Raw genomic sequence first — 13,284 nt, 5'->3', positions numbered from 1 at the left:
CCGCCACCACAACCTGCTAATTTTTTGTATTTTTAGGAGAGACGGAGTTTCATTTGGATTTCCAGGCCTTCCTCCCTGACCTCCTGCACCCTTTCTGCTCTCCATCTTTGCAAACATTAAGCAGAGGACCACTCTAGAGAGAGCTAATTTCTGGACTCAAACCTCTGACTTTCACTAATTTCATGATCACCGCTAGAGAAATATGCACAAGTGAGGGTCCTCAGAGAGACAGCTCAGAAAGGTTTGCAGGGACCCTTTAAAAGGGGTCTTGGGGCACCACCTCTGGGTGTGACACAGACACATCGGCCTACATCGGGAGCTTCTGGGTCATGTGTACTAATGTTCTCTCTCCCGCTCTCTCTTTTCTTCTGTTTTCCTCCCCTTCCTGTCTTTCTTTTTCTCCCTCTCCTATATTTGAATTTTTTCTGTTCCTTCTCTGTTCCTCTGTTATTTCCTTCTTGTTTTCTCCCTAAATGTCAACGTCTCTTGCCGTGTGGATGTCTGTTACCGTGTGGTCTTCCTTAATCTGCTCCTGTTTTTCTTTTTTTTTTTTTATTTGAGATGGAGTCTTGCTCTGTCACCCAGGCTGAAGTGCAGTGGCGCGATCTCAGCTCACTCTAACCTCGGCCCCCCAGGTTCAAGCGATTCTCATGCCTCAGCCTGCCACATAGCTGAGATTACAGGTGCCGGCACCTGGCTTATCTTTGTGTTTTTAGTAGAGACAGGGTTTCATCATGCTGGCCACGCTGGTCTTGATATCCTGACCTCAAGTTATCCACCCACCTCAGCCCACTGGGATTACAGGTGTGAGCCACTATTCCCGACCTTCTCTCTTTTTCACAATGGCTTTTTATGTCTTTCAGTTCTCGGATACCTTCACTCTGTTTTGCTATGACTCTCCTATTCCTATTCTTTCTGTTATCTTTCTTTATTGCTTTTTCTTTCTGCTTTTCTGTTTATCACTCGCTGGCTACCTGCCTCTCTCTCTCTATTCTCTGTCTCTGTCCCTGTTTCTTCTGTTTCATGGTCAGTGGTTCTCTGTCTCTCTCTGTTTCTGCCTCTCCAGCTGTCTTTTGTTTCCCTTGCCTGCAGGACCCCAGCCCGTGGATCATGGCAAATCTGAGTCAGCCCTCGGAATTTGTCCTCTCAGGCTTCTCCTACCTCGGCGAGCTGCAGGCTCTTCTGTATGGCCCCTTCCTCGTGCTTTACCTTCTAGCCTTCATGGGAAACACCATCATCATAGTTTTGGTCATAGCTGACACCCACCTACATACACCCATGTACTTCTTCCTGGGCAATTTTTCCCTGCTGGAGATCTTGGTAACCATGACTGCAGTGCCCAGGATGCTCTCAGACCTGCTGGTCCCCGACAAAGTCATTACCTTCACTGGCTGCATGGTCCAGTTCTACTTCTACTTTTCCTTGGGTTCCACCTCTTTCCTCATCCTGGCAGATATGGCCCTTGACCGCTTTGTGGCTATCTGCCACCCACTGCGCTATGGGACGCTGATGAGCCGGGCTGTGTGTGTCCGGCTGGCTGGGGCTGCCTGGGCAGTTCCTTTCCTAGCCATGGTACCCACTGTCCTCTCTCGAGCTCATCTTGATTATTGCCACGGCAATGTCATTAACCACTTCTTCTGTGACAATGCACCTCTCCTGCAGTTGTCTTGCTCTGACACCCACCTGTTGGAATTCTGGGACTTTCTGTTGGCCTTGGCCTTTGTCCTCAGCTCCTTCCTGGTGACCCTCATCTCCTATGGCTACATAGTGACCACTGTGCTACGGATCCCCTCTGCCAGCAGCCGCCAGAAGACTTTCTCCACCTGTGGGTCTCACCTCACACTGGTCTTCATTGGCTACAGTAGTACCATCTTTCTGTATGTCAGGCCTGGCAAAGCTTACTCTGCGCAAGTCAAGAAGGTCGTGGCCTTGGTTACTTCAGTTCTCACCCCCTTCCTCAATCCCTTTATCCTTACCTTCCGCAATGAAACAGTTAAAACAGTGCTACAGGGGCAGATGCAGAGGCTGAAAGGCCTTCACAAAGCACAATGATGAGCCCAGGGCACAGGGGGACCTGGCCTGTCTCCATTGAGCAGTTCTGTGAGGAGGGAGACTTCTAGCGAGTGGGAAGACCACTGTTGAGTTTCTTTCCTACAGTGAGCCCTCAGTGCTGCACAGTCTGCTCCAAAGCTTTTAAGGGCCACCATGGAAGTGTTCCCTACATCCCCTGGTGGCCATAAGAACTCTGACAGTAGCCCAGAGTTTTCAGTAAAGGGAAGTGCATGTGCTTTGCATTTAAGGAAGAGTAGCCAAGAAGTGCTCTCTGATGAAGAGATAGTATCCAGTCCCAGTATATATACATGTGTATGCATGTGTGTACATATGTGTGCATGTGTGTATGCATGTGCATGTGTGTATGCATGTGTGTATGCATGTGTGTGAATGTGTGTGCATGTGTGTATGTGTTCAGGGTGTGCTTCTTTATCACAATGTGCATCCATTGCTGAATGGAGGCACCATGAGTCCTTGGGCTACCTGGGATCAAGGGAAGAAGCAAAACTTACCAAAAACAAACCGATTGTTTTTCAATGTGTGTGTGAGTGTATGGGGTGGGGGGCTGGGTCCTTTTATAATTATTCATCCATTTATTCATTTCACCAATATCGAGTAGGCTGTGTGTCTCAGGCACTGCAACAGGTATAGGGTTAGAAGGTAAAGACGGCATAAATGGTCCTTAGCCTGACAAAGCTCTTGGCCTAAGGAAGGAAAGAGTGATAGAGTGATAAAGGGCTGTTTCCAGCACAGCAGGGAATATGCAACAGTGGAATCCCAGAAGGTTTATGAGCACACAGGAGAGCAACACTGAGACCAGGCGGGGCTGAGCGATGGCTTCCTGGTGAGATGACACCTGAGTAGCACATTGAATATAAGGTGGACACTGTAAGAGTGCAATTCATCAGGTACCTTTGCCTCAGAGAAAGACGAAACAGACAAATTAAACAAGATAAATCTCCACTAGCGAGGAATTATGTGGTTTCCAGAGAGGAAATATTCAGAGTTTTAGAAAGATAAACTTTGCTTCTGTATGATTAGAAACACTCATTTGCCTAAATGCAAGGGATTGTAATAAATCTAGTAAGTTCATTTATTCAGTCACTATATATCCTATATCCTATTTTACACACATACATATTATGCTATACATTACATAAAATATGAACATTATGTTACATTCACATATGTGTGTGTATAAAATACTTGAAAGGTATTATGTGCCATGCTGCCTTTGGAATAAAACGGCTCTGCTGTCCTCCTTCCTCCAACTATAGCCTGAAATTTAAAAAATCTTCCAGTTACTTTGACCTCAGGATCACGCTGTTCCCTTAGCTTTTGCCTATGCAGAATTTTCTAAAGTAGCCCCAATTTAAGTTATTCTGACACATTGTTTCTGTAAATACACTTTAATCTACCAAACACCATTTCCCAATTTGTGATATATAAACTACAATCAGGAGTTTATTCATAGCTACACGTACTTGAAAACAATAAAACTACTAATTTATCACAAATGTCGAGCATTTAAAAAATCCACTATGTGGAAGTGAAAGAGGTAGACTCCTTTGGAGCTTGGAAGATGTGGCTCACTTAGCAGCCCATTGGTTCTTCTCGTGACCCCCTCTCACTCCAAGCTAACTCTTTCCTAAATGAGGCACCCCTTTCTCTGGCTTTCTGGAAGTGTCTTTCTTGCTTGCTGAGATACCCCTCACCCAAGTCGGAGGGTCTTTTTAAGTTCCTAGTTTCAGTTTCTGAACCAAAATTTTGCTTGTTCTTTAATTACATAACAGAGCAATGACTCTGGTGTCTGCAGTTGCTATTGAATGAATTGATGTTTTTTCCCTCTAATTATTCTCTGCTTGCTACCTAGAAAAGATTTGTAGAGTAAATGAAAGGAGGATGAGTAAAGTAAGAACAATTCTACTAGCAATATCTTACTTTTGTATACTTTTTATACTTTATGAACCACTTTTACATATATTTTCCATTTGGTTTTACCCTCATAGTAATTCAACTAAATAAAGATTCACCGAGATCACCCATCATGAGCAAAACACTTTAACAGCAGTGGCTGTTAAAGATGAAAGAAATGCGGAGTCTGACCTCAAAGAGTTCCCCATGTGCTGGGAAAAATTAAAAAGTGTGGTTAATTTCAATAAGGTGTTTTCCTATGGAGTGTATGAGAGCTCAGAAGGAAAATTTCTGATTCTGAAACTGCAGCAAGCAGTGTTCCTGATCCACTTTAGTGGGCAAGGGAAACATGGCTGAGAGGAAAAATGATTTGGTCAAAGAAATGGCAGAACTGACAGCAGAATCTGATTCTTCAAAGCTTTTTTCCGTCTCTCCATCTTTGGGATTTTCTTCTTCCATCTGAATTAAAAGTGGGGTTAATTCAAAGTTGGAATCTCCAGGATCTGAAGTTGCTCAGTTTTGCCTCCTCTAAACCCTTACGGAGTACATATCTGTCATGTTTCTACATGCTTGTCGACTTGTAATGGCAGCAATTCTGTTAACGCCTTCCTCACAGTAATTGCACATTTAGTCTCCATCACTTGAAAGAAACACATATTGACAGAAAGCAAGTATAGATTCAATGTCATTTTTAAAGATTATGTTTCAATATCAAAGACACAGAAGCAACCTAGATGTCCATCAATGGTGGACTGGATAAAGAAAATGTGGTACATATACTCCACAGAATACTATGCAGCCATAAAAAAGAGTAAAGTCATGTCATTTGCAGCAACTCAGATGGAGCTGGAAGCCATTATCGTAAGCAAATTAAGACAGAAACAGAAAATCAAATACCATATCTCCTCTTATAAATGGGAGATAAACATTGAGTATACATGGACACAAAGAAGGGTATCATAGACACTGGTACCTACTTGAGGGTGGAGGGAGGGAGGAGGGAGAGGATTGAAAAACTGTCTATCTGATATTATGGTTGACAAAGTTATCTGTACATGAAACTCCAGCAACATGCAATTTATCCATGCAACAAACTTGCATATGCACCCCTTGAACCCAAAATAAAAGTTGGAAAGAAGGAAAAAAATTTGTATTTTATTTCTCACAATTGATTCCACGAGCATTTGAAACATAGCAAATGTCTGGAACCAATATATCTAGACATCTCTAGGTCACAGCCACATGGAATTCTAACAGTGAGTCAGAGGCTGGGTCATTTGATAGAAGTCACTCAAGAAGTTTAAAGTCAGACTAGGATGAGAATCTTCAAGGTCTTTATCCCGGTTACTGTCTCCAGAAATGGAACCTGGGTTAAAAGTCACTAAGGAAAAATGCCTCCAGTAATAGCAGATGTGTACCCAAATTCCCTCTTCCAATGCCCTTCACATTGTTGAGATTGGAACAAGGGCTTTCTTAGACAATTTCCTGTTTGAAAATTCTACCAGCATATTGTCTAGATCAGCGTTACTCAGATATTAATGTGCACAGGAATCACCTGGGTATCCTGCATAAATGCAGATTCTGAATTAGGAGGTCTCAGCCTGAGACTTTGCATTTCCAATAAGCTCCCAGGAGATGCTAGTTCTGTTTCAAGGAGGACACTTTGGGTTTTGTTTGTTTGTTTTGAGACAGAGTCTCACTCTGTTGCCCAGGCTGGAGTGCAGTGACACAATCTTGGCTCACTGCAACCTCTGCCTCCCAGGTTCTGGTGATTCTCCTGCCTCAATCTCCTGAGTGGCTGGGATTACAGGCACACGCTACCATGCCTGGCTAATATTTTTGTATTTTTAGTAGAGATGGGGTTTCACCACACTGGCCAGGATGGTCTCAATCTTCTCACCTCATGATCCACCCACCTTGGCCTCCCAAAGTGCTAGGATTACAGGCATGAGCCACTGTGCCCAGCCTCAAGAAGCACACTTTGAAGAGCAAAGAACCACAGGCAAGGCTGTGGGGCTGGTCAGGCTGCGTGATGCTGGATTCCATGGGGTGATGGCTGTGAAGTCCCAAAGCAAGTCATGCCTTCCCCAAAACTGACCAGAGACCCCACTTCCAAGCTAATTCTATGAAAAACAGGCAATAGCCTGCTACAGGATATTGATTATTTTTAGTTTTTTAAGAGGGGAATGTGCAGAGATGAGAAAGTAGCAGGAAGGAGTCCCCAGGGAGGACACTGAGTGACTCCTGTGCTGATTATTTTAGGAGAAGAAGCTGAGGAAAAGTATCTGCATCTCAGAAGGAGATAATTACTTCCCACTTAGCTCTTCAGTTTTTCAGGAAGTTTGCAAGGAGGGCAAGTAATTAGTCTCTTGAGAAGTGAAAGAGACAAAGTTCTCGGATGTAAAACTTTTCCCTACTGGCCTTTACAGCAGAATCAGAAGTATCTGCCCACTTTTGGCGAGGCCTACAAATGCAAACATGTACTGTGGTAGTTGGGAAAAAAAAAAAAGCTACATTAGAAACCAAGCTAAATGGCAGAGACAGTAAGACAGTATTGCCTCCAGGCTCTGTGTCCTGGAAGGCTTCCCCTCCAACCATTCTTCATAGTCTTGGCCCTAGGAGGTGGCTCCCACACTGCGACAGCACACTGCAAGTTACGAGCAGCGCCTCTCCTCTAGGGATCTGTGGACGGAGCCAGCTTCAGAAGTGAGGAAGTTTATATCTACTCTTTGTCCCGCTTTGCTAATTCTAGCACAGCCTAGTTGAGACTCAGTCTAGTATAAGAAACCAGACCTGGAGCCCTTCCTGCCCCCACCATCTTCCCATGACTTTCTACGCCATCCACAGATTTCCAAGGAATGCCTCTTTCATCAGCCTTCCCACCCCATGACCCACAATACCAGTCCTACTCCATTTACTCCTTCTCGTCTGACTTCTACCATCTTTGCTTCTACCATCCTGGTAATCTGGCAAGGTTCCTCTCAGGAAACCCATCCTCAGAAGGCCTGGGCAGCTGGTCCTCCTTCTGAAACTTGGATCTAAGGTTCTGCAGTAGAAGGGACATAGTGGTCCATGAGAAGGGGAAGGCAGCAAGTCTGAGAGTGCGGATGCAGTTCAGCTTTCTGCTGCTCTCAAGTGCGTGAAAAAAATAAGTCCTTCATGACTTCCTATAAGAGGGTTGGAGGAGTGGCTCCCAGAGAGCCATTTCTGTTGAAAGGCAAGAGGCTTTGGGGTCAGATGGAAGAAGTGGGCAGCCTGGGTGTGAGGGGTGCTTCCATCCAGAAGCAGTCAGTCCAAGAGAGGGGAACCAACAGAGGCACATGACTCCTCCTGTGTTGGAGTGCCAAGCTCTATGCTCTTCTTAGAGCATCTCCCATTTTCAGAACCTTATCCTAGACCTTGAAACCAGGTCCTGGAAAGGAAACCCACCCAAAATAAAAGTCAAACACAAAGCAACTTAAAAGAATGCAAGCAAAACCGCAGATCTGAGAGAGGTTTTAATAGGACATTTTAATAATAGCTAAATTTACTGAGCTCTTAACTACAGTACCAGACCCTGCACTAACAGCCTTATTTGGATTATCTCTTTTAATTAATATCATCCCATTGTACTTACTCCGCATTCCCTATCTGTTCTTTAACTATCTCAGGTGCACAGAAACTTGCCTTTGAGACATTCTAACAGTGTGTGTCCATTAGTTCTCTGCAGTGCAGGAGAAGAAACTTGTCTGAAGATGAAGGAGCGGGAAAGACTGAGAAAAAAGAGATTGAGGAGCTCCAGCCTGGGCATGTGGGTGCCCGCCTGTGGCAAGTCTACTCCTTGTGACTTGCCAGGTGCTCTCCAGCCCTGTTAAGAGCTCACCCTCTCACCTCCAGGCTGCTGGGTGTCTAAGGAAGATCCTTTTGGTCACATCCTCCATGACCTCCTTGACCTTCTCATTCCAGAAGGTGAAGATGAAGGGGTTAAGGAAAGGGGTTACCACTGCAGTCACCAGGGCCACCACCTTGTTGAGGTGTGTGGAGTGGCCCTTGCCTGGCCTCACGTAGATGAAGATGGCACTGCCATAGCCTAGAACCACTACTGTGAGGTGAGAGGCGCAGATGGAGAAGGCCTTCTGGCGCCCAGAGGAGGAGGGGATGTGCAGCACTGCAGCCACAATGAGGATGTAGGAGAGAATGAGGAGCAGCATGGTGGTCATCACAAAGATCAGGGATAGGAAGAGGTCCATGCACTCAATGTGGCAGGTGTCAGAGCAGGCAAGCTTGAATAGTGGGGCAGAGTCACAGAAGTAGTGGTCAATGACATTAGGGCCACAGAACCAGAGCCATGTTTTCTGCAGTGTGGGAGAGACATTGGAGAGGAACCTGAACATCCAACAGGCCACCACCAGCTTCACACACACTGGACTGTTCATGATGGTTGGGTAGTGCAGGGGGCGGCAGATGGCCACGTGGCAATCAAAGGCCATGATAGTGAGGATCAGGAAGTTGGTGGAGCCCAGGGAGAGTAAAAGAAAGACTGGGTTTGGCATTCGGCCAGGGACATGGTCCTGTGAGTGGATAGCAGGTCTGCCAGCATCCTAGGTACCACAGTGGAGGTGACCAGCATCTCCATGAGGGAGAAGTTGCAGAGGAAGAAGTACATAGGTGAGTGAAGGTGGAAGTCAAGGAAAGTGAGGCTGACGATGGCCAGGTTGCCCAGCAGTGTCAGCACATATATCAACAGAATCACAGCAAATAGCAGAACCTGGAACTCGTGGAGATGAGAAAATCCCAGGAGCTCAAACTCCCTGACAATGCTGTAGTTACCCATTGTACTTGAGGCCCATTCTATGTGACACCTGTGAGGGGTTGGGCAATGTTAGTAGGAGATTGGCATCAACCTCTCTCTTGATCAGGTCCCCACAGTGCTGGCCTGGCTCCCCAAGCACACTAGCCTGTGTGCACAGTTGACCCCAGAAGACACATTCTCAAAGGGAAGGAGTTTCCCTGGGGCAAGGAATGGATTACTGGCTGGGATGAGTAGATTTATGACTTGGCCACCTCTACATTATCGCTACTCTTAAGCTCTTCCTCTTCTGTAGTCTACTTACTGAGTATATTACACAACACACTTAATAAGCTCCAACTGTGCAAGACATTTGGTTGGGTCTGAGGGTGAAGTGGTAAACACCTCCTAACTGCCAAATCTAATGGTCTGTTGCTCAAATAATAGCTGATATTTACTGTTCTTTCCCTGTGCCAGACAATGTGCTAGATATCTTACACATTACTTCCTTCCATCTTTTTTGCCCAATCCTCATCCTCTTTTTCTTCTCTATAACATTTCAGGCTACAGATAACCCATTTTTGAATTCACGCCCACCCTTGACTGCAAGGACCCTGCACTCTTGAATTTCTCCTACCAACCTGGTTTCCCTTGTCTGCCTCCTCTAGCTCCCTGTCTTCTGCCATTTTCTAAACATGTATGTCCCCACATTTCTTATATTTAAAAAACAATCTCTAATTTCTCCTTCAGAAATATCACCCTCTTTAACCAAAGCAATCTTTAAAATGTAAATGAATTTCAAATCTGGATTTTGTCCTCCTCTGAGTCCCAGCCCACATCTCTAACCACCAGATTGACCACCACCACACATTCAACACATCTAAAGATACACACATAGTCCTCCCCTCCTGCAAAGACCATGTTCATGACTCCCAACTCCCCAGTCATCTGGGCTGGAACCTGGAAGCATCTAGTCCTCCTTTGTTTATCCATAGCCATCCCCCTAGTTTCAGGATCTGTTTCCTCTCAACTACTGAAACAACATAATTTTTTTTTTTATTGGTAGATTGCTCAATCACCAACCTATCCATGCACCATACTATTATATTTTATTTTCCTAAGTTGTTGTGTCAATCAACTGTTTTTAATAATCTGTCACAATGGGATTTCATCTATAATTACTTTCAAAATCAATCAAACTAGCCAACCATATATCTTCATCCAGAAAAAGAGTAAAAGGATGCATTTTAAAATATTAACAATGGCTATATCTGGGTGTCGGTTACAGCAATTTACTTTTTAAACATCTTGTATTGAAATTACATATATTTAATGTGTTATATTAGTCTGTTCTCACACTGCTATAAGGGCCCACCCAAGGCTGGATAATTTATAAAGAAAATAGGTTTAATTGACTTACAGTTCAGCATGGCTGGGGAGGCCTCAGGAAACGTATGATCATGACAGAAGGTGAAGCAAACATGTTCTTCTTCACATGGCAGCAGCAAGGAGAACTGTGGAGCAAAGGAGAGAAAAAGCCCCTTATAAAACTATTAGATCTCATGAGAACTCACTCTCTATCATGAGAACTCACTCTCTATCATGAGAACAGCATGGAGGTAACCACCCCCATGATTCAATTACCTCCTACAAGATGTGGGGATTATGGGAAGTACAACTCAAGATGAGATTTGGGTGGGGACACAGCCAAACCATATCAAGTGTACATAGCATGAGGTTTGGATATAAATATACTTAGTAAACTTATTGCTATAGTCAAGCTAATGATTATATCCATCTCTTCATATAGTTACCATTTTTCGTGTGTACCGAGATGACCTAAGGTCGATCCTTTTAGCAAATGTCAAGTATGTAACACAGTATCACTACCTGTAATCCCCATGCTGAACATTAGATTGCTAGAACTTATTCTTCCCACCCAACTGAAACCTTGTACCCTTTGTTCTTCTATGTGTACATATTCATTTCCAAATTCTGTTCATTTAAATTTGAATTCTCTTTATATATTATTTTAGTGATAAAAAATATTAACAATAACAATCTCTTCCCTTGTCAGTCAAACCAAGCACAAATTCTCCCTGGCAACTTCTGCCCTGCATGACTCTGCTCATTCACTACCCACAAAGCTTCACCCTCCTACCTCCTGGTCACACACTTTGTGCTACCACCAAACTGAAACTTTGCTATTCTCCATAAGTTAATTCTGCTTTGCCTTCAAACCCTTCCGTTTTTATTCCTGTGCTTAGAATACTTTGTTCTGCCATCTTCGCCTGGCAAATTCTTAATCACCCACCAGGGACTATCTCAAATGTCCCCTCCTTTACAAACCTTCTCCTACGCAGATGTGGAGTCATCCTGCCTGGAGTTTCCAATCAGGAAAGTTAATATGATCTGCCTTGCATTATAATTGTGTTCCAATCAGATTCCAAATCCTGGACTCCTAGTCTCTCAGTGTCAGGGTTCGTTTTTCATCTTTATAATCCTCAGAATACCAAGCAACATGCCTTACACAGTGTAACTACTCATTACATTTTGGTTAAACAGGTCAGGTACAGTGGCTTACACCTGTAATCCCAGCACTTTGGGAGGCAGACACAAGAGAACTGCCTGAGGCCAGGAGTTTGAGACCCAGCCTAGGTAACACAGAGAGACCCTATCTCTAAAAAATAAGAAAGTTAGCCTGGTGAGGTGCTGAATGCCTGTAGTCTGAGCTACTGGGAAGGCTGAGGTGGGAGGATCACTTGGGCCCAGGAGGTGGAGGCTGCAGTAAATTGTGATTACAACACTGCACTACAGCCTGGGCCACAGAGAAGACACTCTCTCAAAATAATTACAATAATAATTTTGGTTAAACGAATGAGCACATATGTTGAATTTTCACTTCTAGTCCTGAGAAGTAAAGTTTTGCCAAATGGAAACTCATATTTTCTTTAATGATGATGTATATGTGTGCAATGTGGACTTTAACAAAATGTAATGGGGCAATCATGATCCCATTATTTCTTATCAGAAAGCTAAAATGAGACCAAGCCCAGAAAGGCAGGATCCTGGAATCAAGCACACTATTGTATCTGCAGCAAAGCACACAAATATTCACACTCAGTGAAATAAAGACAGAAATGGGCTGGTGTTTATTAGTTCAGAACAAGTTAAGCCATTTAATTGCTTTGACTCAACATTTAAGACAGAACTTTCAGTATTCAAAGCACTTCGATTACATAATTGTGGATAAAGGGTTGGGAATGGGTAGACCCCATCCATTGAGGGCCCACCATGCACTGACTCTCATGCTGCAAGGATGCTGTGAAATCATTACCAACTTCATATCATAGATTATAAAAACCAAGGCTTTGAACATTTAAGGATCTTAATCCCAAGTCATATGGTCAATAGATTATAAAAACCAAGGCTCTGAACATTTAAGGATCTTAATCCCAAGTCATATGGTCAATAAATGTTGAGTTGGGATTTGAACAACTCCAATATCTATTCGTTTGTAGTAATCAAAACCCCGAGTATGTGGAATCTGCAAAGCGTTCAATCAAGTACAGTGCCATATCAATCTCCAAACACAAGACTCAAAGCTTATTGCTTATATGTACAAATAAAAATGCTTATACCTACAAAAAATCTATTTAATAAATGGCAAATGAATGAATGTATTAAAGTCCCACAATCAGCTGTGGACTATCAGTGATAGGTATGAGATGGGGAGGGTGTCCGTTTCCCAGCAGAAAGATCTAACTTGGGTCTCAAATGCTATTGCAAGACTAGTTAGAGGTGCTCCAAACAGGGTCGGTCCTCAGCCCTCCATCTCTTATGGGGAATCCATGACTGTCCAGACACCCAGGAAGCTGCTGTTCCTCTAATTACCACTTCCCAGACTGTGACCTCACCCTATTCAGCCCCTATATTGATGTCCTTCATATTCTGCAGGTATTATAAATTCCTAAGCCAGAAGGAGAAATTCAACCCATGGGCCTGTTTTGTGTTTTATTTGCCACGTGCCACTCAGAAAGCAACATCTTTCTACCAACTTTCAGAGACATCACATCTTGAGGCTCTGCAGTCTAAAACATCTCAAGTCTTGGAATCAGAGTCAAAGGAGAATTCTAAGATAATTGAGTCAGGAGTACTCCAGTTCATGCAGCAGGCTTAGCTTCATACCACGCCAGCTGGCCTCCTTTTCAAACTGGACTCCAGCACAGCCCCCATTTTTGTGCCCTTGCCATTCACCCCTCATCCCAAACTCTCTTGCATTTCTCCTCCCAACCTCCTTTCAGTCGCTTAAACTTTTCACCCTTAGTTTGTTTTTCCCTGTTCAAGATCTCACCTCTCCTCTCAGGTTTGATGACTGATGCTCCTCTCTTCATACAAAATTCATGCCAGTCACTTCTTCATGAGACATCAAGACTCTGAGTCACAACACCCCGCCCCCCCACTCCAATTCAGCAAGCCTGCAACTTGGGACGAGTCCCTGGAGTATGTTTTAGGGCTTTTTGTGCTTGTTCAATAATTTTACATTCCAA

The 13,284-nt window shown here is 43.9% G+C and overlaps 2 protein-coding genes and 1 pseudogene across 21 annotated transcripts in view; 1 reads left to right on the top strand and 2 right to left on the bottom strand.

The window, feature by feature from the left end:
* The window catches only part of KEL (Kell metallo-endopeptidase (Kell blood group)), a 299,932-nt gene that overhangs the window by 118,388 nt on the left and 168,260 nt on the right, over positions 1-13,284 (bottom strand). For all 20 annotated transcript variants that reach the window (XM_064372680.1, XM_064372658.1, XM_064372693.1 and 17 more), the window contains one exon: positions 10,155-10,248. The gene's annotated coding sequence lies outside the window, so the exon portion shown is untranslated. The remainder of the gene's footprint in view (positions 1-10,154; positions 10,249-13,284) is intronic.
* LOC105713708 (olfactory receptor 6V1) lies at positions 1,037-2,052 on the top strand. The gene has a single exon (XM_012447475.2). It carries the CDS (start codon positions 1,111-1,113, stop codon positions 2,050-2,052), a length of 942 nt encoding a protein of 313 aa, XP_012302898.2. The 5' UTR covers positions 1,037-1,110.
* Positions 7,528-10,024, bottom strand: LOC105713702 (olfactory receptor 6V1-like; annotated as a pseudogene).

This window comes from Aotus nancymaae, unplaced genomic scaffold, assembly GCF_030222135.1.
Source record: "Aotus nancymaae isolate 86718 unplaced genomic scaffold, 86718_ANA_hifiasm-v0.15.2.pri h1tg000002l, whole genome shotgun sequence".
NCBI classification, from domain to species: domain Eukaryota; kingdom Metazoa; phylum Chordata; class Mammalia; order Primates; family Aotidae; genus Aotus; species Aotus nancymaae.
The sequence above is the reverse complement of the archived record's forward strand: the minus strand, read 5'-3'. Positions and strand labels throughout refer to the sequence as shown.